Source organism: Oncorhynchus clarkii, unplaced genomic scaffold (genome assembly GCF_045791955.1).
Source record: "Oncorhynchus clarkii lewisi isolate Uvic-CL-2024 unplaced genomic scaffold, UVic_Ocla_1.0 unplaced_contig_10529_pilon_pilon, whole genome shotgun sequence".
Classification (NCBI taxonomy): domain Eukaryota; kingdom Metazoa; phylum Chordata; class Actinopteri; order Salmoniformes; family Salmonidae; genus Oncorhynchus; species Oncorhynchus clarkii.
Window position 1 is genome coordinate 147501 of NW_027261119.1, and position 26838 is coordinate 174338.

The 26838-nt window shown below is 48.0% G+C and overlaps 1 protein-coding gene across 1 annotated transcript in view; it reads left to right on the forward strand.

Annotated features, from left to right (window-relative positions):
• Positions 1–26838, forward strand: part of LOC139404938 (pleckstrin homology domain-containing family G member 4B-like) — an 81401-nt gene that overhangs the window by 11182 nt on the left and 43381 nt on the right. The window contains 2 exon segments of the mRNA XM_071147480.1: positions 13225–13422; positions 19679–21080. Of these exon segments, the coding sequence (XP_071003581.1) occupies positions 13225–13422; positions 19679–21080 (1600 nt within the window).

Consider the following 26838-nt stretch of genomic DNA (forward strand, 5'->3'; position numbering starts at 1 on the left):
TTGCTAGTGGGTTAGGTTACATTATACCATTACATCCCCTGGCTCCTCATTAGAGAAAAGCCCCTGCTCTACAGACACGATGCTGAGCGGGATGACCAGGGTAGAGAGAGACTGGACTTTCCAGGCCGGGGGTTTGTGTCCACTCTCCTCTGTCCATGACGTCACCCGTCCAGATGTTTCCCCTGTCTCTAATGGAAAGGCCATCACGCAGGATGTGTCCTGCGACCTACTGACTTCCTGGAGAGTTAGAGGGTGGCTGGGTGGGTGTGTGTGTGTATGTCACAGCTCTGAGGTCCCACAACCCAAACAGAAACATGACAGGGACACTCTCTCTGTTATGCTGTTTTAAGGGTTATTCCACTAAATGAATGCCTTTTGTGTCCCTTTGTTATTTAAAGTAGATATTGTGCACAAATATTGCATTTTTAAAAGCCTGTTATAGTAAATGAAGTTCCCTTTATTATATTGTAGACCACATGGACAATTCTATAAACTCGATGTTTCTATGTAAATAAAGACCTGTAGAAGCGTTCCCTCTGTGACTTGACCACATGGACAATTCTATAAACTCGATGTTTCTATGTAAATAAAGACCTGTAGAAGCGTTCCCTCTGTGACTTCTAGGAAGATCTTCACCTCATTATTGTGTTGCTTTGACAAAGTCATTTCTGGAAATGATTAGTTATTAGTGAGGGGATTATTAAGGGGAACTGAACATTTTAATACGGTGAAACTATTCCTTTAAGAAAAGAGTCAGAACAACCATTGAACATCTAATAGTCAAATCATGGTGTAAAAGTTTCAGTCAAATCATGGTGTAAAAGTTTCAGTCAAATCATGGTGTAAAAGTTTCAGTCAAATCATGGTTCTGCTGTTCCAGTCCATATTCTGATTCTGCTGTTCCAGTCCATATTCTGGTTCTGCTGTTCTAGTCCATATTCTGGTTCTGCTGTTTCAGTCAAATCATGGTTCTGCTGTTCCAGTCCATATTCTGGTTCTGCTGTTCCAGTCCATATTCTGGTTCTGCTGTTCCAGTCCATATTCTGGTGTTTAGTGGTGTAAAAGCAGGTAAACTGGTTCTGCTGTTCCAGTCCATATTCTGGTTCTGCTGTTCCAGTCCATATTCTGGTTCTGCTGTTTCAGTCAAATCATGGTTCTGCTGTTCCAGTCCATATTCTGGTTCTGCTGTTCCAGTCCATATTCTGGTTCTGCTGTTCCAGTCCATATTCTGGTTCTGCTGTTCCAGTCCATATTCTGGTTCTGCTGTTTCAGTCAAATCATGGTTCTGCTGTTCCAGTCCATATTCTGGTTCTGCTGTTCCAGTCCATATTCTGATTCTGCTGTTCCAGTCCATATTCTGGTTCTGCTGTTCCAGTCCATATTCTGGTTCTGCTGTTCCAGTCCATATTCTGGTTCTGCTGTTCCAGTCCATATTCTGGTGTTTAGTGGTGTAAAAGCAGGTAAACTGGTTCTGCTGTTCCAGTCCATATTCTGGTTCTGCTGTTCCAGTCCATATTCTGGTTCTGCTGTTCCAGTCCATATTCTGGTGTTTAGTGGTGTAAAAGCAGGTAAACTGGTTCTGCTGTTCCAGTCCATATTCAGGTTCTGCTGTTCCAGTCCATATTCTGGTTCTGCTGTTTCAGTCAAATCATGGTTCTGCTGTTCCAGTCCATATTCTGGTTCTGCTGTTCCAGTCCATATTCTGGTTCTGCTGTTTCAGTCAATATCATGGTTCTGCTGTTTTAGTCCATATTCTGGTGTTTAGTGGTGTAAAAGCAGGTCAACTGGTTCTGCTGTTCCAGTCCATATTCTGGTTCTGCTGTTCCAGTCCATATTCTGGTTCTGCTGTTCCAGTCCATATTCTGGTGTTTAGTGGTGTAAAAGCAGGTAAACTGGTTCTGCTGTTCCAGTCAATATTCTGGTGTTTAGTGGTGTAAAATTGAGCAGGTTGAGCGTAAATCAACAATGCAGTTCAAGAAATAGAGTTAAGAAAATATTTAAATATCTAAATAAACTAAAGTTAAAAATGAAATTAAATAACACAATAAAATAACAATGTGGAGGCTCTATACAGGGTATTACGGTACAGAGTCAATGTGGAGGCTCTATACAGGGTATTACGGTACAGAGTCAATGTGGAGACTATATACAGGGGGTACCGGTACAGAGTCAATGTGGAGGCTATATACAGGGGGTACCAGTACAGAGTCAATGTGGAGGCTATATACAGGGTATTACGGTACAGAGTCAATGTGGAGGCTATATACAGGGGGTACCGGTACAGAGTCAATGTGGAGGCTATATACAGGGGGTACCGGTACAGAGTCAATGTGGAGGCTATATACAGGGGGTACCGGTACAGAGTCAATGTGGAGGCTATATACAGGGGGTACCGGTACAGAGTCAATGTGGAGGCTATATACAGGGGGTACCGGTACAGAGTCAATGTGGAGGCTATATACAGGGGGTACCGGTACAGAGTCAATGTGGAGGCTATATACAGGGGGTACCGGTACAGAGTCAATGTGGAGGCTATATACAGGGGTACCGGTACAGAGTCAATGTGGAGGCTATATACAGGGGGTACCGGTACAGAGTCAATGTGGAGGCTCTATACAGGGGGTACCGGTACAGAGTCAGTGTGGAGGCTATATACAGGGGGTACCGGTACAGAGTCAATGTGGAGGCTATATACAGGGGGTACCGGTACAGAGTCAATGTGGAGGCTATATACAGGGGGTACCGGTACAGAGTCAATGTGGAGGCTATATACAGGGGGTACCGGTACAGAGTCAATGTGGAGGCTATATACAGGGGGTACCGGTACAGAGTCAATGTGGAGGCTATATACAGGGGGTACCGGTACAGAGTCAATGTGGAGGCTATATACAGGGGGTACCGGTACAGAGTCAATGTGGAGGCTATATACAGGGTGTTACGGTACAGAGTCAATGTGGAGGCTATATACAGGGGGTACCGGTACAGAGTCAATGTGGAGGCTATATACAGGGGGTACCGGTACAGAGTCAATGTGGAGGCTATATACAGGGGGTACCGGTACAGAGTCAATGTGGAGGCTATATACAGGGGGTACCGGTACAGAGTCAATGTGGAGACTATATACAGGGGGTACCAGTACAGAGTCAATGTGGAGGCTATATACAGGGGGTACCGGTACAGAGTCAATGTGGAGGCTATATACAGGGGGTACCGGTACAGAGTCAATGTGGAGGTTATATACAGGGGGTACCGGTACAGAGTCAATGTGGAGGCTATATACAGGGGGTACCGGTACAGAGTCAATGTGGAGGCTATATACAGGGGGGTACCGGTACAGAGTCAATGTGGAGGCTATATACAGGGGGTACCAGTACAGAGTCAATGTGGAGGCTATATACAGGGGGTACCGGTACAGAGTCAATGTGGAGGCTATATACAGGGGGTACCAGTACAGAGTCAATGTGGAGGCTATATACAGGGGGTACCGGTACAGAGTCAATGTGGAGGCTATATACAGGGGGTACCGGTACAGAGTCAATGTGGAGGCTATATACAGGGGGTACCGGTACAGAGTCAATGTGGAGGCTATATACAGGGGGTACCGGTACAGAGTCAATGTGGAGGCTATATACAGGGGGTACCGGTACAGAGTCAATGTGGAGGCTATATACAGGGGGTACCGGTACAGAGTCAATGTGGAGGCTATATACAGGGGGTACCGGTACAGAGTCAATGTGGAGGCTATATACAGGGGGTACCGGTACAGAGTCAATGTGGAGGCTATATACAGGGGGTACCGGTACAGAGTCAATGTGGAGGCTATATACAGGAGGTACCGGTACAGAGTCAATGTGGAGGCTATATACAGGGGGTACCGGTACAGAGTCAATGTGGAGGCTATATACAGGGGGTACCGGTACAGAGTCAATGTGGAGGCTATATACAGGGGGTACCGGTACAGAGTCAATGTGGAGGCTATATACAGGGGGTACCAGTACCGAGTCAATGTGGAGGCTATATACAGGGGGTACCGGTACAGAGTCAATGTGGAGACTATATACAGGGGGTACCGGTACAGAGTCTATGTGGAGGCTATATACAGGGGGTACCGGTACAGAGTCAATGTGGAGGCTATATACAGGGGGTACCAGTACAGAGTCAATGTGGAGGCTATATACAGGGGGTACCGGTACAGAGTCAATGTGGAGGCTATATACAGGGGGTACCGGTACAGAGTCAATGTGGAGGCTATATACAGGGGGTACCGGTACAGAGTCAATGTGGAGGCTATATACAGGGGGTACCAGTACAGAGTCAATGTGGAGGCTATATACAGGGGGTACCGGTACAGAGTCAATGTGGAGGCTATATACAGGGGGTACCGGTACAGAGTCAATGTGGAGGCTATATACAGGGGGTACCGGTACAGAGTCAATGTGGAGGCTATATACAGGGGGTACCGGTACAGAGTCAATGTGGAGGCTATATACAGGGGGTACCGGTACAGAGTCAGTGTGGAGGGTATATACAGGGGGTACCGGTACAGAGTCAATGTGGAGGCTATATACAGGGGGTACCGGTACAGAGTCAATGTGGAGACCATATACAGGGGGTATCGGTACAGAGTCAATGTGGAGGCTATATACAGGGGGTACCGGTACAGAGTCAATGTGGAGGCTATATACAGGGGGTACCGGTACAGAGTCAATGTGGAGGCTATATACAGGGGGTACCGGTACAGAGTCAATGTGGAGGCTATATACAGGGGGTACCGGTACAGAGTCAATGTGGAGGCTATATACAGGGGGTACCGGTACAGAGTCAATGTGGAGGCTATATACAGGGGGTACCGGTACAGAGTCAATGTGGAGGCTATATACAGGGGGTACCGGTACAGAGTCAATGTGGAGGCTATATACAGGGGGTACCGGTACAGAGTCAATGTGGAGGCTATATACAGGGGGTACCGGTACAGAGTCAATGTGGAGGCTATATACAGGGGGTACCGGTACAGAGTCAATGTGGAGGCTATATACAGGGGGTACCGGTACAGAGTCAATGTGGAGGCTATATACAGGGGGTACCGGTACAGAGTCAATGTGGAGACTATATACAGGGGGTACCGGTACAGAGTCAATGTGGAGGCTATATACAGGGGGTACCGGTACAGAGTCAATGTGGAGGCTATATACAGGGGGTACTGGTACAGAGTCAATGTGGAGGATATATACAGGGGGTACCGGTACAGAGTCAATGTGGAGGCTATATACAGGGGGGTACCGGTACAGAGTCTATGTGGAGGCTATATACAGGGGGTACCGGTACAGAGTCAGTGTGGAGGCTATATACAGGGTATTACGGTACAGAGTCAATGTGGAGGCTATATACAGGGGGTACCGGTACAGAGTCAATGTGGAGGCTATATACAGGGGGTACCGGTACAGAGTCAATGTGGAGGCTATATACAGGGGGTACCGGTACAGAGTCAATGTGGAGGCTATATACAGGGGGTACCGGTACAGAGTCAATGTGGAGGCTATATACAAGGGGTACCGGTACAGAGTCAATGTGGAGGCTATATACAGGGGGTACCGGTACAGAGTCAATGTGGAGGCTATATACAGGGGGTACCGGTACAGAGTCAATGTGGAGGCTATATACAGGGGGTACCGGTACAGAGTCAATGTGGAGGCTATATACAGGGGGTACCGGTACAGAGTCAATGTGGAGGCTATATACAGGGGGTACCGGTACAGAGTCAATGTGGAGGCTATATACAGGGGTACCGGTACAGAGTCAATGTGGAGGCTATATACAGGGGGTACCGGTACAGAGTCAATGTGGAGGCTCTATACAGGGGGTACCGGTACAGAGTCAGTGTGGAGGCTATATACAGGGGGTACCGGTACAGAGTCAATGTGGAGGCTATATACAGGGGGTACCGGTACAGAGTCAATGTGGAGGCTATATACAGGGGGTACCGGTACAGAGTCAATGTGGAGGCTATATACAGGGGGTACCGGTACAGAGTCAATGTGGAGGCTATATACAGGGTGTTACGGTACAGAGTCAATGTGGAGGCTATATACAGGGGGTACCGGTACAGAGTCAATGTGGAGGCTATATACAGGGGGTACCGGTACAGAGTCAATGTGGAGGCTATATACAGGGGGTACCGGTACAGAGTCAATGTGGAGGCTATATACAGGGGGTACCGGTACAGAGTCAATGTGGAGACTATATACAGGGGGTACCAGTACAGAGTCAATGTGGAGGCTATATACAGGGGGTACCGGTACAGAGTCAATGTGGAGGCTATATACAGGGGGTACCGGTACAGAGTCAATGTGGAGGTTATATACAGGGGGTACCGGTACAGAGTCAATGTGGAGGCTATATACAGGGGGTACCGGTACAGAGTCAATGTGGAGGCTATATACAGGGGGGTACCGGTACAGAGTCAATGTGGAGGCTATATACAGGGGGTACCAGTACAGAGTCAATGTGGAGGCTATATACAGGGGGTACTGGTACAGAGTCAATGTGGAGGCTATATACAGGGGGTACCAGTACAGAGTCAATGTGGAGGCTATATACAGGGGGTACCGGTACAGAGTCAATGTGGAGGCTATATACAGGGGGTACCGGTACAGAGTCAATGTGGAGGCTATATACAGGGGGTACCGGTACAGAGTCAATGTGGAGGCTATATACAGGGGGTACCGGTACAGAGTCAATGTGGAGGCTATATACAGGGGGTACCGGTACAGAGTCAATGTGGAGGCTATATACAGGGGGTACCGGTACAGAGTCAATGTGGAGGCTATATACAGGGGGTACCGGTACAGAGTCAATGTGGAGGCTATATACAGGGGGTACCGGTACAGAGTCAATGTGGAGGCTATATACAGGGGGTACCGGTACAGAGTCAATGTGGAGGCTATATACAGGAGGTACCGGTACAGAGTCAATGTGGAGGCTATATACAGGGGGTACCGGTACAGAGTCAATGTGGAGGCTATATACAGGGGGTACCGGTACAGAGTCAATGTGGAGGCTATATACAGGGGGTACCGGTACAGAGTCAATGTGGAGGCTATATACAGGGGGTACCAGTACCGAGTCAATGTGGAGGCTATATACAGGGGGTACCGGTACAGAGTCAATGTGGAGACTATATACAGGGGGTACCGGTACAGAGTCTATGTGGAGGCTATATACAGGGGGTACCGGTACAGAGTCAATGTGGAGGCTATATACAGGGGGTACCAGTACAGAGTCAATGTGGAGGCTATATACAGGGGGTACCGGTACAGAGTCAATGTGGAGGCTATATACAGGGGGTACCGGTACAGAGTCAATGTGGAGGCTATATACAGGGGGTACCGGTACAGAGTCAATGTGGAGGCTATATACAGGGGGTACCAGTACAGAGTCAATGTGGAGGCTATATACAGGGGGTACCGGTACAGAGTCAATGTGGAGGCTATATACAGGGGGTACCGGTACAGAGTCAATGTGGAGGCTATATACAGGGTGTACCGGTACAGAGTCAATGTGGAGGCTATATACAGGGGGTACCGGTACAGAGTCAATGTGGAGGCTATATACAGGGGGTACCGGTACAGAGTCAGTGTGGAGGGTATATACAGGGGGTACCGGTACAGAGTCAATGTGGAGGCTATATACAGGGGGTACCGGTACAGAGTCAATGTGGAGACTATATACAGGGGGTATCGGTACAGAGTCAATGTGGAGGCTATATACAGGGGGTACCGGTACAGAGTCAATGTGGAGGCTATATACAGGGGGTACCGGTACAGAGTCAATGTGGAGGCTATATACAGGGGGTACCGGTACAGAGTCAATGTGGAGGCTATATACAGGGGGTACCGGTACAGAGTCAATGTGGAGGCTATATACAGGGGGTACCGGTACAGAGTCAATGTGGAGGCTATATACAGGGGGTACCGGTACAGAGTCAATGTGGAGGCTATATACAGGGGGTATCGGTACAGAGTCAATGTGGAGGCTATATACAGGGGGTACCGGTACAGAGTCAATGTGGAGGCTATATACAGGGGGTACCGGTACAGAGTCAATGTGGAGGCTATATACAGGGGGTACCGGTACAGAGTCAATGTGGAGGCTATATACAGGGGGTACCGGTACAGAGTCAATGTGGAGGCTATATACAGGGGGTACCGGTACAGAGTCAATGTGGAGGCTATATACAGGGGGTACCGGTACAGAGTCAATGTGGAGGCTATATACAGGGGGTACCGGTACAGAGTCAATGTGGAGGCTATATACAGGGTATTACGGTACAGAGTCAATGTGGAGGCTATATACAGGGGGTACCGGTACAGAGTCAATGTGGAGGCTATATACAGGGGGTACCGGTACAGAGTCAATGTGGAGGCTATATACAGGGGGTACCGGTACAGAGTCAATGTGGAGGCTATATACAGGGGGTACCGGTACAGAGTCAATGTGGAGGCTATATACAGGGGGTACCGGTACCGAGTCAATGTGGAGGCTATATACAGGGGGTACCGGTACCGAGTCAATGTGGAGGCTATATACAGGGGGCACCGGTACAGAGTCAATGTGGAGGCTATATACAGGGTGTTACGGTACAGAGTCAATGTGGAGGCTATATACAGGGGGTACCGGTACAGAGTCAGTGTGGAGGCTATATACAGGGTATTACGGTACAGAGTCAATGTGGAGGCTATATACAGGGGGTACCGGTACAGAGTCAGTGTGGAGGCTATATACAGGGTATTACGGTACAGAGTCAATGTGGAGACTATATACAGGGGGTACCGGTACAGAGTCAGTGTGGAGGCTATATACAGGGGGCACCGGTACAGAGTCAATGTGGAGGCTATATACAGGGGGTACCGGTACCGAGTCAATGTGGAGGCTATATACAGGGGGTACCGGTACAGAGTCAATGTGGAGGCTATATACAGGGGGTACCGGTACAGAGTCAATGTGGAGGCTATATACAGGGGGTACCGGTACAGAGTCAATGTGGAGGCTATATACAGGGGGTACCGGTACAGAGTCAATGTGGAGGCTATATACAGGGGGTACCGGTACAGAGTCAATGTGGAGGCTATATACAGGGGGTACCGGTACCGAGTCAATGTGGAGGCTATATACAGGGGGCACCGGTACTGAGTCAATGTGGAGGCTATATACAGGGGGTACCAGTACCGAGTCAATGTGGAGGCTATATACAGGGGGTACCGGTACAGAGTCAATGTGGAGGCTATATACAGGGGGTACCGGTACCGAGTCAATGTGGAGGCTATATACAGGGGGTACCGGTACTGAGTCAATGTGGAGGCTATATACAGGGGGTACCGGTACAGAGTCAATGTGGAGACTATATACAGGGGGTACCGGTACAGAGTCAATGTGGAGGCTATATACAGGGGGTACCGGTACAGAGTCAATGTGGAGGCTATATACAGGGGGTACCGGTACAGAGTCAATGTGGAGACTATATACAGGGGGTACCGGTACCGAGTCAATGTGGAGGCTATATACAGGGGGTACCGGTACAGAGTCAATGTGGAGACTATATACAGGGGGTACCGGTACCGAGTCAATGTGGAGGCTATATACAGGGGGCACCGGTACTGAGTCAATGTGGAGGCTATATACAGGGGGTACCAGTACCGAGTCAATGTGGAGGCTATATACAGGGGGTACCGGTACAGAGTCAATGTGGAGGCTATATACAGGGGGTACCGGTACCGAGTCAATGTGGAGGCTATATACAGGGGGTACCGGTACTGAGTCAATGTGGAGGCTATATACAGGGGGTACCGGTACCGAGTCAATGTGGAGGCTATATACAGGGGGTACCGGTACAGAGTCAATGTGGAGGCTATATACAGGGGGTACCGGTACCGAGTCAATGTGCGGAGGTACAGGTTAGTCAAGGTCATTTGTACATGTAGGTAGGGGTAAAGTGACTATGTACAGCGAGTAGCAGCTGTGTAAAAACAAAGGGGTGGGGGGGGGGTGTCAGTTTAAATAGTCCGGGTGGCCATTTGATTCATTGTTCAGCAGTCTTATGGCTTGGGGGTTAGAATCTGTTAAGGAGCGTTTTGGACCTAGACTTACAGCTCGCCATACAGGGAGAACAGCCTATGACTTGGGTGGCTGGAGTCTTTGACAATTTCTTGTCTGACACCGCCTAGTATAAAGGTCCTGGATGGCAGAAAGCTTGGCCCCAGTGATGTACTGGGTCATACGCATTACCCTCTGTAGCGCCTTACGGTCAGATACTGAGCAGTTGCCATACCAGGCGGTGATGCAACCATGCTCTCAATGGTGCAGCTGTATAACTTTTTGAAGATCTGGGGACCCATGCCAAACCTTTTCAGTCTCCTGGGGGGGAAAAGGTGTTGTCGTGCCCTCTTCACAACTGTCTTGGTGTGTTTGGACCATGATAGTTTGTTGGTGATGTGGACACCAAGGACCTTGAAACTCTCGACCCGCTCCACTACAGCCCCGTCGATGTGAATGGGGGCCTGTTCGGCTCTCCTTTTCCTGTAGTCCACGATCAGCTCCTTTGTCTTGCTCACATTGAGGGAGCAGTTGTTGTCCTGGCACCAAACTGCCAGGAGTCTGACCTCCTCCCTATAGGCTGTCTCGTTGTTGTCGGTGATCAGGCCACTGTTGTGTCGTCAGCAAACTTAATGATGGTGTTGGAGTCGTGCTTAGCCACACAGTCGTAGGAGGTGTTTAGTCCCAAGGTCCTTAGCTTAGTGATGAGCTTTGTGGGCACTATGGTGTTGAACGCTGAGCTGTAGTCAATGAACAGCATTCTCACATAGGTATTCCTTTTGTCCAGGTGGGAAAGTGTGGAGTGCGATTGAGATTGAGTCATCTGTTGATCTGTTGGGGTGGTATGTGAATTGGAGTGGGTCTAGGGTTTCCGGCATGATGGTGTTGATGTGAGCCATGACCAGCCTTCCAAAGCACTTCATGGCTACCAAATCAAATTGAATTGGTCACATACACATGGTTAGTAGATGTTAATGCGAGTGTAGCGAAATGCTTGTGGAAATGCTACCGACGTGAGTGCTACGAGGCAGTAATCATTTAGGCAGGTTACCTTCGCTTTCTTGGGCACAGGGATTATGGTGGTCTGTTTGAAACATGTAGGTGTTACAGACTGGGTCAGGGAGAGGTTGAAAATGTCAGTGAAGACTCTTGCCAGTTGGTCTGTGCATGCTTTCAGTACACGTCCTGGTAATCCGTCTGGCCCCACGGCTTTGTGAATGTTGATCCATTTAAAGGTCTTGTTGACATCGGCTACGGAGAGCGTGATCACACAGTCGTCCGGAACAGCTGGTGCTCTCATGCATGCTTCAGTGTTGCTTGCCTTGAAGCAAGCATAAAAAGCATTTAGCTCATCTGGTAGGCTCGTGTTACTGGGCAGCTCGCGGCTGGGTCTCCCTTTGTGTTCTGTAAATAGTTTGCAAGCCCTGCCACATCCGACGAGCATCAGAGCCGGTGTAGTAGGATTCCATCTTAGTCCTGTATTGACGCTTTGCCTGTTTGATGGTTCGTCTGAGGGTATTGCAGGATTTATTATAAGCGTCGGGATTTTTGTGCCATGATAAGGTCAGTGACGACAATATCTCAGTGTTGTGCCAAAGTGTTTTCACTGTGGGTGTGCACTGTGGGTGTGCACACGTTATATAAGAAGTCTTTATGCTGAATGTTGGCCTCAAGCAAGGAACACTTTTCATACGTACAGTAGCTTAGATAAAACCTGCCAATGTCTGCAGATGTTCATTACCAACGGCTGATCTATGAGCTTCATCATTACATCATGAAGGGGACAGGTGAACTAACTATATTTGTAAAAACTCTCTCTGTTTCTCCCTCTCTCTCTCTCTCTCTCTCTCTCTCTCTCTCTCTCTCTCTCTCTATATATATATATATATATCTTTCTTCCCCCCTTCTCTCTTTAGCAATGTGACATCCATTTGACATCCGTGGACAATAATGTAACCATGTCTACCAGGACTGAGTTCTGGACAGTTGTATCCAGAGCCCCTGTCTGCTCTGTAACCTCTCCTCTGTCTTCCTCCTCCTCTCCTCTTTCCCCAACTCCTCCTCCTCTCCTCCTCTCCTACTCCTCTCCTTCTCTCCTCTCCCCAGGCAGGACTGTATCTAATCCACCTCTCTCCTCCTCTCCTCTTTCCTCCTCTCCTCTTTCCTCCTCTCCTCTCTCCTCCTCTCCTCTTTCCTCCTCTCCTCCTCCTCTCCTCCTCTCCTCTACTCCTCTCCTCCTCTCCTCTCCCCAGGCAGGACTGTATCTAATCCACCTCTCCACTCCTCTCCTCTCTCCTCCTCTCCTCTTTCCTCCTCTCCTCCTCCTCTCCTCCTCTCCTCTACTCCTCCCCTCCTCTCCTCTCCCCAGGCAGGACTGTATCTAATCCACCTCTCCCCTCCTCTCCTCTGCCCAGACAGGACTGTATCTAATCCACCTCTCCTCTCCTACTCCTCTCCTCCTCTCCTCTCCCCAGAAAGGACTGTATCTAATCCACCTCTCCCCTCCTCTCCTCTCCCCAGGCAGGACTGTATCTAATCCACCTCTCCTCTCCCCTCCTCTCCTCCTCTCCTACTCCTCTCCTCTCCCCATAAAGGACTGTATCTAATCCACCTCTCTCCTCCTCTCCTCTGCCCAGAAAGGACTGTATCTAATCCACCTCTCCCCTCCTCTCCTCTGCCCAGGCAGGACTGTATCTAATCCACCTCTCCACTCCTCTCCTCCTCTCCTACTCCTCTCCTCCTCTCCTCTCCCCATAAAGGACTGTATCTAATCCACCTCTCTCCTCCTCTCCTCTGCCCAGGAAGGACTGTATCTAATCCACCTCTCCCCTCCTCTCCTCTCCCCAGGCAGGACTGTATCTAATCCACCTCTCCACTCCTCTCCTCCTCTCCTACTCCTCTCCTCCTCTCCTCTCCCCATAAAGGACTGTGTCTAATCCACCTCTCTCCTCCTCTCCTCTGCCCAGAAAGGACTGTATCTAATCCACCTCTCCCCTCCTCTCCTCTCCCCAGGCAGGACTGTATCTAATCCACCTCTCCACTCCTCTCCTCCTCTCCTACTCCTCTCCTCCTCTCCTCTCCCCAGAAAGGACTGTATCTAATCTACCTCTCCCCTCCTCTCCTCTGCCCCTACAGGACTCTGAGTCTCTGGACAGTTGTATCCAGAGCACCCTGTCTGCGCTGTACCCTCCATTCAGTGCCACCGCGTCCACCGTCCTGTGGCAGCTGTTCAGCGTGGTGGAGAGACAGTACCGTGGGGACGGACTCCGATGCCTCATCGACTTCTTACTTCCTGCCAAGAGGATCCTGCAGAGCATCCAGCAAGAGACTTGTGTGAGTGGAGGGGTGGTATGGTGAGAGAGAGAGAGGAGAGAGAGAGAGCACACCATGATAGACACCATTACAACACAGAACACTAATACACACCATTATAGACACCATTACAACACAGAACACTAATACACATCATTATAGACACCATTACAACACAGAACACTAATACACATCATTATAGACACCATTACAACACAGAACACCAATAGACACCATTATAGACACCATTACAACACAGACCACTAATACACACCATTATAAACACCATTACAACACAGAACACTAATACACACCATTATAGACACCATTACAACACAGAACACTAATACACACCATTATAGACACCATTACAACACAGAACACTAATACACACCATTATAGACACCACCTGATGACAGACAACAAACAAGACAGGAGAGAGAATGGAGAGAGAGATAATGTGAAAATATATATATATATATAGAGAGAGAGACTTTATTGTTGTGAAACGTCTGTATGTTTTAATGGTTACTATTCATTTTTATTTTTTATTTAACTTTTGTATATTATCTACCTCACTAGCTTTGGCAATGAGAGAGAGAGAGAGAGAGAGAGAGAGAGAGAGAGAGAGAGAGAGAGAGAGAGAGAGAGAGAGAGAGAGAGAGAGAGAGAGAGAGAGAGAGAGAGAGAGGGAGAGAGAGAGAGAGAGAGAGAGAGAGAGAGAGAGAGAGAGAGAGAGAGAGATGAGTGTGAAATACCTCTGCTGAGAGGGTGAAGGGGAACAACAGAGTGAGAGAATGGATCATTGTTCATAGAAATCAGACAGAAAGCCATGCAGCCATTCAGCTCTGGAGCCACACAGAAACAGAGAGAAAACTCTGGAAGGAGACAGAGGTTGAGCCCCAAATCGCACCTTATGGCCTACATAATGCACTACCAGATCAAAAGTAGTGTATGGGGAATAGGATGTCATTTGGGACACAACTCGGCCCTCCTTCTCTGAAAAGAGACCGAAACAGAGAGGAAACTGTGGTCTGCCTGAGAGCCTAGCTACCATCCCTGGGCTCAGGGGTCCAGGTTGTAATCTAACCCTGGCTCTCCCAGCAGCATTAATTGCTGTGGGTTAGAGAGGGCTCCATGTCTCCATGACCAAAGGCCCTGAAACCTTATTCCTCTGTATTCATCTGCTGTGATTACACTGTGATGGATAGCCTCATAGCCACACAGCCTATTCCTCTGTGTTCATCTGCTGTGATTACACTGTGATGGATAGCCACACAGCCACACAGCCTATTCCTCTGTATTCATCTGCTGTGATTACACTGTGATGGATAGCCTCATAGCCTCATAGTTTTACCTCGCTATCTAAGCCTGGTTAGCCACTGAGAAAAACTCCCCGTGCGTGAGAGGCTTTGTGTCAACAGCAATATGATCAGTCGGCAGGCAACGCTGGCTTTTTCAATGCTTTTCCTTCACTTTTACAGCAGTTAAGCCAATGGGAAATAGACAAAAAACGGCACACTATTCCCTATTTAGTGCACTACTTTTGACCATAAGGCTCTGGTCAAAAGCAGTGCACTGTACGATATAGTGCCATTTGGGACACAAGCCCTGAGTACTGTTTCTCTACTGTTAAGAGCTCTTTGTACGACACTGTCATAGTTTGGAGTTTGGGTTGTGGTTGCTTAGTAACCGGGCCTGAACGGGCAGGTTTCGCTAGCCTCCAGGATTCTGAGGAATCAGCTCCTTGGAATGACGTTGAAAAGAGAACGATGATTCACTCAAGTGCTATGAAAAGAGGGTGCCTCTCTTTAAAAGTGGAATGTGTGTTTGAGCCATTTACACTGCATTCAGGAAGTATTCAGACCTCTGGACTTTTTACACATTTGGTTACATTACAGCCTTATTCTAAAATTGATTTAAAAAAATCCTCATCAATCTACAAGCAATACCATGATGACAGGTTATGTACCAAAATACCAAAAACAGGTTATGAGAAGTTTTTGCTAATTTAATAAAAAATAATAAACACTAAAATGTTCAAATCCTGTCGCTGCAGGATTATTTTGCTGTGACAAATTAAGAGCTTACATCTGTGAAGTGTATGTTTAATTTTTTTTAATTTCACCTTTATTTAACCAGGTAGACTAGTTGAGAACAAGTTCTCATTTGCAACTGCAACCTGGCCAAGATAAAGCAAAGCAGTTCGACACATACAACAACACAGAGTTACACATGGAATATTCAAAACATACAGTCAATAATACAGTAGAACAAAAGAAAACCAAAAGTCTATATACAGTGAGTGCAAATGAGGTACGATAAGGGAGTTAGGCAATAAATAGGCCATGGTGGCGAAGTAATTACAATATAGCAATTAAACACTGGAATGGTAGATGTGCAGAAGATGAATGTGCAAGTAGAGATACTGGAGTGCAAAGGACCAAGATAAATAAATAAATACAGTATTTGGAAGAGGAAGATAGATGGGCTGTTTACAGATGGGCTATGTACAGGTGCAGTGATCTGTGAGCTGCTCTGACAGCTGGTGCTTAAAGCTAGTGAAGGAGATATGGGTCTCCAGCTTCAGTGATTTTTGCAGTTCGTTCCAGTCATTGGCAGCAGAGAACTGGAAGGAAAGGCGACCAAAGGAGGAATTGGCTTTGGGGGTGAACAGTGAGATATACCTGCTGGAGCGCTTGCTACGAGTGGGTGCTGCGAGCTGAGATAAGGCGGGGCTTTACCTAGCAGAGACTTGTAGATAACCTGTAGCCAGTGGGTTTAGTGACGAGTATGAAGCGAGGGCCAACCAACGAGAGTCTGGAAGGAGAGTTTACAGTCCAACCAGACACCTAGGTATTTGTAGTTGTCCACATATTCAGTCAGAGCCGTCCAGAGTAGTGATGCTGGACAAGCGGGCAGGTGCTGGCAGTGACCGGTTGAATAGCATGCATTTAGTTTTACTTGCATTTAAGAGCAGTTGGAGGCCACGGAAGGAGAGTTGTATGGCATTGAAGCTCGTCTGGAGGTTAGTTAGCACAGTGTCCAAAGAGGTGCCAGAAGTATACAGAATGGTGTCGTCTGCGTAGAGGTGGATCAGAGAATCACCAGCAGCAAGACGAACATAATTGATGTGTACAGAAAAGAGAGTCGGCCCGAGAATTGAACCCTGTGGCACACCCATAGAGACTGCCAGAGGTCCGGACAACAGGCCCTCCAATTTGAAACACTGAACTCTATCAGAGAAGTAGTTGGTAAACCAGGCAAGGCAATCATTTGAGAAACCAAAGCTGTCGAGTCTGCCAAATAAGAATGTGGTGATGGCTGCACAGTAATGTCTCTTATCAATGGCGGTTAGGATATCGTTTAGGACCTTGAGTGTGGCTGAGGTGCACCCATGACCAGCTCTGAAACCAGATTGCATAACGGAGAAGGTACGGTGGGATTTGAAATGGTTGGTAATCTGTTTGTTATCTTGGCTTTCGAAGAACTTAGAAAGGCAGGGTAGGATAGATATAAGTCTGTAGCAGTTTGGGTCTAGAGTGTCACCCCCTTTGAAGAGGGGGATGACCGCGGCAGCTTTCCAATCTTTGGGAATCTCAGACGATAGGTTGCAACAATTTCGGCAGAAAGAGAGGGTCCAGATTGTCTAGCCCAGGTGATTTGTAAGGGTCCAGATTTTGCAGCTCTTTCAGAACATCAGATATCTGGATTTGGGTGAAGGAGGAATGGTGGGGGCTTGGGCTGGTTGCTGTGGAGGGTGCTGGGCAGTTGACCGGGGTAGGGGTAGCCAGGTGGAAAGCATGGCCAGCCGTAGAGAAATGCTTCTTGAAATTCTCAATTATAGTGGATTTATCGGTGGTGACAGTGTGTCTCAGAGCAGTGGGCAGCTGGGAGGAGGTTCTCTTATTCTCCATGGACTTTACAGTGTCCCAGAACTTTTTGGAGTTTGTGCTACAGGATGCAAATTTCTGTTTGAAAAAGCTAGCCTTAGCATTCCTAACTGCTTGGGTATTTTTGTTCCTAACTTCCCTGAAAAGTTGCATATCACGGGGGCTATTCGATGCTAATGCAGAACGCCACAGGATGTTTTTGTGCTGGTCAAGGGCAGACAGGTCTGGAGTGAACCAAGGACTATATCTATTCCTAGTTCTACATTTTTTGAATGGAATGTTTATTTAATATGGTGAGGAAGGCACTTTTAAAGAATTACCAGGCATTCTCTACTGACGGGATGAGGTCAATGTCATTCCAGGATACCCCGGCCAGGTCGATTAGAAAGGCCTGCTCGCAGAAGTGTTTTAGGGAGCGTTTGACAGTGATGAGGAGTGGTCATTTGATTGCAGACCCATTATGGATGCAGGCAATGAGGCAGGGATCGCTGAGATCTTGATTGAAAACAACAGAGGTGTATTTGGAGGGCGAGTTAGTTAGGATGAGGGTGCCCGTGTTTACGGATTTGGGGTTGTACCTGGTAGGTTCATTGATAATTTGTGTGAGATTGAGGGCATCAAGCTTAGATTGAAGGATGGCCGGGGTGTTAAGCATGTCCCAGTTTAGGTCACCTAGTAGCATGAGCTCAGAAGATAGATGGGGGGCAATCAATTCACATATGGTGATGAGGGCACTGCTGGGGCCTATGGTCTATAGCAAGCGGCAACGGTGAAATACTTGTTTCTGGAAAGGTGATTTTTTTAGAAGTAGAAGCTTGAATTGTTTGGGTACAGACCTGGATTGTAAGACATAATATCTTTGCAGTAGATTGCAACACCGCCCCCTTTGTCAGTTCTATCTTGGCGGAAAATGTTATAGTTGGGGATGGAGATTTCAGGGTTTTTGGTGGTTTTCCTAAGCCTGGATTCAGACACGGCTAAGACATCTGGGTTGGCAGAGTGTGCTAAAGCAGTGAGTAAAACAATCTAAGGGAGGAGGCTTCTAATGTTAACATGCATGAAACCAAGGCTTTTACGGTTACAGAAGTCAACAAATGAGAGCACCTGGGGAGTGGGAATGGAGCTAGGCACTGCAGGATCTGGATTAACCTCTACATCACCAGAGGAACAGAGGAGAAGTAGGATAAGGGTTTGGCTAAAGGCTATACGAACTCGCTGTCTAGCACATTCGGAACAGAGAGTAAAAGGAGCAGGTTTCTGGGCACGATAGCATAGATTCAAGGCATAGTGTACAGACAAAGGTAAGGTAGGATGTGAGTACCTTGGAGGTAAACCTAGACACTGAGTAATGAATGATGAGAGAGATATAGTCTCTAGAGACGTTTAAACCAGGTGATGTCATCGCATATGTAGGAGGTGGAACAACATGGTTGGTTAAGGCATATTGAGCAGGGCTAGAGGCTCTATAGTGAAATAAGACAGTAATCACTAACCAGGACAGTAATGGATGAGGCATATTGATATTAGAGAGAGGCATGCGTAGCCAAGTGATCATGTTGGTCCAGTGAGTGGTTGGGCTGGCTGGAGACACAGTGATTCAGACAGTTAGCACTCCATCTCTCCCTACCTGGTGCAGCCCTGTGGTTTCACACTGCTCCAGTCTCTCTAATCTGTTGTCCATCTCTCTATACCTGGTGCAGCCCTGTGGTTTCACACTGCTCCAGTCTCTCTAATCTGTTGTCCATCTCTCTATACCTGGTGCAGCCCTGTGGTTTCACCCTGCTCCAGTCTCTCTAATCTGTTGTCCATCTCTCTATATCTGGTGCAGCCCTGTGGTTTCACACTGCTCCAGTCTCTCTAATCTGTTGTCCATCTCTCTATACCTGGTGCAGCCCTGTGGTTTCACACTGCTCCAGTCTCTCTAATCTGTTGTCCATCTCTCTATACCTGGTGCAGCCCTGTGGTTTCACCCTGCTCCAGTCTCTCTAAGCTGTTGTCCATCTCTCTATACCTGGTGCAGCCCTGTGGTTTCACACTGCTCCAGATAATCTACAGATGTAGGGTCATCATTTGATCACTCTTTTGTTGCTGATAATTTTCCTGATTTACCTACATTTGCTGAAAAACCCACACTAACACATGATTATATTAACAGTATTGCAATTTAAATGTAACCTACTTTTGGCCAGCTAATAGCCTAACCACCGATCAAGCAACATTATGGACTAAACGTTCAAATCCTGTTGCTTCAGGATTATTTTGCTGTGACAAATTAAGAGCTTACATCTGTAAAGTGTATGTACGTGTATATCAGAGGAGTTGGATACAGCAGAAGACACATTTCAGTCTGGTATGGGTTAATAAAGTATTGTCTTCCTCTACAGGTGCGTTTCCACGGCCGGCTGTTCTATCATGAGGGTTGGCCCTTCTGCATCAACGAGAAGGTGGTCTTACAGCTCGCCCCGCTCCATAAGGTCCGTCTGAAGCAGGGAGACTTCTACCTACAGGTGGTTCCCCTGGGCCGCAAGGCTGCCAAGCTGGTCATAAAATGTCTGTCGGCCAGTGGCCAGGCCATCGCAGAGATCCCCATCCCGGAGAGCATGTACGGCAGCGTCTTCACCGCTGACTTCCTGCAGAATGTGACGCGCGAGCGAAACCTCCATCCGCTGCAGAACTGGTTGCTCACCACCGGCACCGTCGTGTTCCGGACGCCGTGGAAGAACGTGGTGAATCCTCTGTTCGTCAGCAGCACGGCAGACGCCATCATGCAGACGCGGGGCGACAGCACGGGCTTCCGTGGCCAGCTCAGCGCCTGCAGTACCAGTGGATCCACAGGGACCCTGGACTCCCACCGCAGCTCCCACGAATCACTACACTCCCAGGGGGCAGACTCTACCTTCTCAGAGCCTGCTATCCTGAGCAGGCGGGTACATGTAATGGACCCCAACAGCACTAGTTGCAGGTCCCAACAGGATCCCAACCCGGGACTTCACCGGATGGAGAACCACAACCAGAACCACAGCCTGAGAGCAGCTCCTGACTCTCACTCCTGCAGCCCACAGACAGACAGGCTGGCTGGGGAGGGTGGTGGTGGTCCGGGGGAGGGCCAGTGGGAAGGGGAGGAGGGCCAGGGTGGGACCAGAGAGAGGACCAGGACCCTGTCGTTCAACACCGACCTCAGTAACCCCAACCCTCGCCGGCCCCGCCACGCCAGGGACTCTGTGTCCTTCGAGACCCGGAGACTGTTCCGGAAGTCCTACATGGAGGCCCTGCAGAATCCCATGAACCTGGGCTCTAGCTCTGAGTCCATCCTGGAGGAAGGACCAGAGCACAGTCCTGCATGCCCAGGTCTCAGCCCACTCAGCCCCAGAGAAGATGCCTCATCTCCAACTTCGACCCCTGGTACCAGCCCCTCCACCCCCACCACCCAGAGAGAGCAGGGGCTCCGTGGGCTCAGGCTAGGGGGGACCAGGGCATGGCTGGGTGGAGACCCCGACTCCGCCCGACTCTCTCCCAGCATGCCTCTCCTGTACCTCCAGAGGGGTCTGAGGAACGCTGGGGCCCTGGAGACCCGGGCTGAGAGGCGCTCCAAGTCTCTGGAGAGGACTAACAAGGCAGCCCAGGTCAAAGGCCACCGGGCGCGCTCCTCCTCCGGGGGCTCGGCCAGCAGTGGAGTCTTCTCACCAAAGAAGCTGATGAACGGATATGCCCTGCGCTTCGGACGGCTGGACCTGGAGGCTGCCTTCTCCAGCTCAGACAGGAGGAGCAGTGTTAGAGAGGAGACAGGTAGAAAAACCTGATTAATATAACATGTGACTGATTAGAATAACATATGACTGATTAGAATAGCATGTGACTGATTAGTATAACATGTGACTGATTAGAATAACATGTGACTGATTAGAATAACATGTAACTGATTAGAATAGCATGTAACTGATTAGAATAGCATGTAACTGATTAGTATAACATGTGACTGATTAGAATAGCATGTAACTGATTAGTATAACATGTGACTGATTAGTATAACATGACTGATTAGTATAACATGTGACTGATTAGAATAACATGTGACTGATTAGTATAACATGTGACTGATTAGTATAACATGTGACTGATTAGTATAACATGTGACTGATTAGTATAACATGTGACTGATTAGTATAACATGTGACTGATTAGTATAACATGTGACTGATTAGTATAACATGTGACTGATTAGTATAACATGTAGGGTTTGTCCCACATGGCACCAAAAAGTCTCATAGGTCCGCATGGCCTGAATATTATTATTATAGAGTCTTTGTCAAGGGTTTTGTTTTAAACTCTGCAGGAGTCAGGTATATTGTTTTAAACACTGCATGAGTCTGGTATATAATGATCCCACTAGGGCTGTATAGACCAAGGTTATGGGTTTGACTCCTGGAGTCTGGTATGTAATGATCCCACTCTGGCTGTATAGACCAAGGTTATGGGTTTGACTCCAGGAGTCTGGTATGTAATGATCCCACTAGGGCTGTATAGACCAAGGTTATGGGTTTGACTCCTGGAGTCTGGTATATAATGATCCCACTCTGGCTGTATAGACCAAGGTTATGGGTTTGACTCCAGGAGTCTGGTATATAATGATCCCACTCTGGCTGTATAGACCAAGGTTATGGGTTTGACTCCTGGAGTCTGGTATATAATGATCCCACTAGGGCTGTATAGACCAAGGTTATGGGTTTGACTCCTGGAGTCTGGTATATAATGATCCCACATGGGCTGTATAGACCAAGGTTATGGGTTTGACTCCTGGAGTCTGGTATATAATGATCCCACTCTGGCTGTATAGACCAAGGTTATGGGTTTGACTCCAGGAGTCTGGTATATAATGATCCCACTCTGGCTGTATAGACCAAGGTTATGGGTTTGACTCCAGGAGTCTGGTATATAATGATCCCACTAGGGCTGTATAGACCAAGGTTATGGGTTTGACTCCTGGAGTCTGGTATATAATGATCCCACTAGGGCTGTATAGACCAAGGTTATGGGTTTGACTCCAGGAGTCTGGTATATAATGATCCCACTAGGGCTGTATAGACCAAGGTTATGGGTTTGACTCCAGGAGTCTGGTATATAATGATCCCACTCTGGCTGTATAGACCAAGGTTATGGGTTTGACTCCAGGAGTCTGGTATATAATGATCCCACTAGGGCTGTATAGACCAAGGTTATGGGTTTGACTCCAGGAGTCTGGTATATAATGATCCCACTCTGGCTGTATAGACCAAGGTTATGGGTTTGACTCCAGGAGTCTGGTATATAATGATCCCACTAGGGCTGTATAGACCAAGGTTATGGGTTTGACTCCAGGAGTCTGGTATATAATGATCCCACTAGGGCTGTATAGACCAAGGTTATGGGTTTGACTCCTGGAGTCTGGTATGTAATGATCCCACTAGGGCTGTATAGACCAAGGTTATGGGTTTGACTCCAGGAGTCTGGTATATAATGATCCCACTAGGGCTGTATAGACCAAGGTTATGGGTTTGACTCCTGGAGTCTGGTATATAATGATCCCACTAGGGCTGTATAGACCAAGGTTATGGGTTTGACTCCAGGAGTCTGGTATATAATGATCCCACTAGGGCTGTATAGACCAAGGTTATGGGTTTGACTCCTGGAGTCTGGTATATAATGATCCCACTAGGGCTGTATAGACCAAGGTTATGGGTTTGACTCCAGGAGTCTGGTATATAATGATCCCACTAGGGCTGTATAGACCAAGGTTATGGGTTTGACTCCTGGAGTCTGGTATGTAATGATCCCACATGGGCTGTATAGACCAAGGTTATGGGTTTGACTCCTGGAGTCTGGTATATAATGATCCCACTAGGGCTGTATAGACCAAGGTTATGGGTTTGACTCCTGGAGTCTGGTATATAATGATCCCACTAGGGCTGTATAGACCAAGGTTATGGGTTTGACTCCTGGAGTCTGGTATATAATGATCCCACTAGGGCTGTATAGACCAAGGTTATGGGTTTGACTCCTGGAGTCTGGTATATAATGATCCCACTAGGGCTGTATAGACCAAGGTTATGGGTTTGACTCCAGGAGTCTGGTATATAATGATCCCACTAGGGCTGTATAGACCAAGGTTATGGGTTTGACTCCAGGAGTCTGGTATATAATGATCCCACTAGGGCTGTATAGACCAAGGTTATGGGTTTGACTCCAGGAGTTTTGAATATAATGATCCCACTAGGGCTGTATAGACCAAGGTTATGGGTTTGACTCCTGGAGTCTGGTATGTAATGATCCCACTAGGGCTGTATAGACCAAGGTTATGGGTTTGACTCCTGGAGTCTGGTATGTAATGATCCCACTAGGGCTGTATAGACCAAGGTTATGGGTTTGACTCCAGGAGTCTGGTATATAATGATCCCACTCTGGCTGTATAGACCAAGGTTATGGGTTTGACTCCTGGAGTCTGGTATGTAATGATCCCACTAGGGCTGTATAGACCAAGGTTATGGGTTTGACTCCAGGAGTCTGGTATGTAGTGATCTACATTTTATTTTACCTTTATTTAACTAGGCAAGTCAGTTAAGAACAAATTCTTATTTACAATGGCAGCGTACCCCGGCCAAACCTGGACGACGCTGGGACAGTTGTGCCCCGCCCTATGGGACTCCCAATCACGGCTGGATGTGATACAGCCTGGATTCAAACCAGGGACTGTAGTGATGCCTGCTTGCACTAAGATGCTGCATAGACCAAGGTTATGGGTTTGACTTCTGCTTGGGCTATATGTATTGATTGAAATAGCAGTGAGGTCAGGTGTACTGGTAGCTCAGTTGGTTGGAGCTTGTCAAAGGTAAAAGTCCATTCAGTGGGCTAAACTGGTTGAAATTAAATTATCATATCAACCAGTTTTGCCTTTGAAAATACATATTTTCAAACAGTTTTTCCTTTGAAAACACATCATTTCTACCAGTTTGCATTGTTGGTTTTAGAATGTAACATCAACAAAGGCAGTAAAAGTCGAAACAAGACAGCTAAGTGTTGTGAGAGTGCGTTGGTGATTAGATTTCTCAACTCAAGCGTTGTCTTCAGTTTGGACAAACACTTTCCCTGGCATTGGGTCCAATAGAGATTGAATCAAAACATTGGCTTCTCTCTCACTGTATCAAATGGTGTGGCCTCCGGCCTTGAAAACACGGTTTGGTTCCAGACAGGTTTCATGTTGTGGTTTCAGTGAGTAATTATGACCTGCAGTAATAGGGATCTGACATGATGAGGGTTACAGGCCTGTGTTGGTTTGGACTCACTGTTGATATGAGACAGCTTGTAGTTCTCATGTGCAGATTTTTTGGGTAGTGGTGGGGGTTGTGTGTGTGAGTAGATGCGCTTTCATATGTTATTAGACAGGTATGGCCCATCCCTGGAACAGCTCAGACGTGGTGTTGGACACACACACACCTGTGCAGGGCAGAAGAGTTGGTTTGTGAAATTGTTTTATGTAGCACTGCCTCTTCCAGGTATTGAAATGTGGAAAGTGTGTGAGTTGATTTATTTTATTTATCTTTATTTAACTAGGCAAGTCAGTTAAGAACAAATTCTTATTTTCAATGACGGCCTAGGAACAGTGGGTTAACTGCCTGTTCAGGGGCAGAACGACAGATTTGTACCTTGTCAGCTCGGGGGTTTGAACTTGCAACCTTCCGGTTACTAGTCCAACGCTCTAACCACTAGGCTACCCTGCCGGGATACAGTACAGGATGTTGGCAACGAGGCCCTTTATCTACTTCCCCAGAGTCAGATGAACTGGTGGATACCATTTGTAATTTTCTATGTTCAGTTCAAATGAAGCTTGAGGTTGTTTTGTGAGCCAATGCTAACTAGCATTAGCGCAATGGCTGGAAGTCTATGTGTATCTGCTAACACTAGTTAACGCAACTACCTCTAACTTCTTCATTGCCAAAATCCGGAAGAGTTCCTTAAACCCTGTGAAATGACAGACTCAGCAGTTCAGTTGATTTAACCCCGTGAAATAACACAGACTCAGCAGTTCCGCCCAGGGATGGTAGGTTTTCCCTGATTGGTAAAAGATAAGACCATGACCATGTGCCCTGAAAAGGAAAATCTCTTGGTCCTATAGTGTGCGAGTTCATTAGAACGTGCGTTGAAGATGTCGTTCCCATAGCAACGATTACAACATTCCCTAACCAGAAACCGTGGATTGATGGCAGCATTCGCGTGAAACTGAAAGCGCGAACCACTGCTTTGAATCAGGGCAAGGTGACTGGTGACATGACCGAATACAAACAGTGCAGCTATTCCCTCCGCAAGGCTATCAAACAAGCTAAGCGTCAGTACAGAGACTAAGTAGAATCTCAATTCAACGGCTCAGACACAAGAGGCATGTGGCAGGGTCTACAGTCAATCACGGACTACAAGAAGAAATCCAGCCCAGTCACGGACCAGGATGTCCTGCTCCCAGGCAGACTAAATAACTTTTTTGCCCGCTTTGAGGACAATACAGTGCCACTGACACAGCCTGCAACGAAAACATGCGGACTCTCCTTCACTGCAGCCGAGGTGCGTAAGACATTTAAACGTGTTAACCCTCGCAGGGCTGCAGGCCCAGACGGCATCCCCAGCCGCGCCCTCAGAGCATGCGCAGACCAGCTGGCCGGTGTGTTTACGGACATATTCAATCAATCCCTATATCACCATTGTTCCTGTTCCCAAGAAAGCTAAGGTAACTGAGCTAAACGACTACCGCCCCGTAGCACTCACTTCCGTCATCATGAAGTGCTTTGAGAGACTAGTCAAGGACCATATCACCTCCACCCTACCCGACACCCTAGACCCACTCCAATTTGCTTACCGCCCAAATAGGTCCACAAACGATGCAATCTCAACCACACTGCACACTGCCCTAACCCATCTGGACAAGAGGAATACCTATGTGAGAATGCTGTTCATCGACTACAGCTCGGCATTCAACACCATAGTACCCTCCAAGCTCGTCATCAAGCTCGAGACCCTGGGTCTCGACCCCGCCCTGTGCAACTGGGTACTGAACTTCCTGACGGGCCGCCCCCAGGTGGTGAGGGTAGGCAACAACATCTCCACCCCGCTGATCCTCAACACTGGGGCCCCACAAGGGTGCGTTCTGAGCCCTCTCCTGTACTCCCTGTTCACCCACGACGGCGTGGCCACGCACGCCTCCAACTCAATCATCAAGTAGGCTTGATTACCAACAACGACGAGACGGCCTACAGGGAGGAGGTGAGGGCCCTCGGAGTGTGGTGTCAGGAAAATAACCTCACACTCAACGTCAACAAAACTAAGGAGATGATTGTGGACTTCAGGAAACAGCAGAGGGAACACCCCCCTATCCACATCGATGGAACAGTAGTGGAGAGGGTAGCAAGTTTTAAGTTCCTCGGCATACACATCACAGACAAACTGAATTGGTCCACTCACACAGACAGCATCGTGAAGAAGGCGCAGCAGCGCCTCTTCAACCTCAGGAGGCTGAAGAAATTTG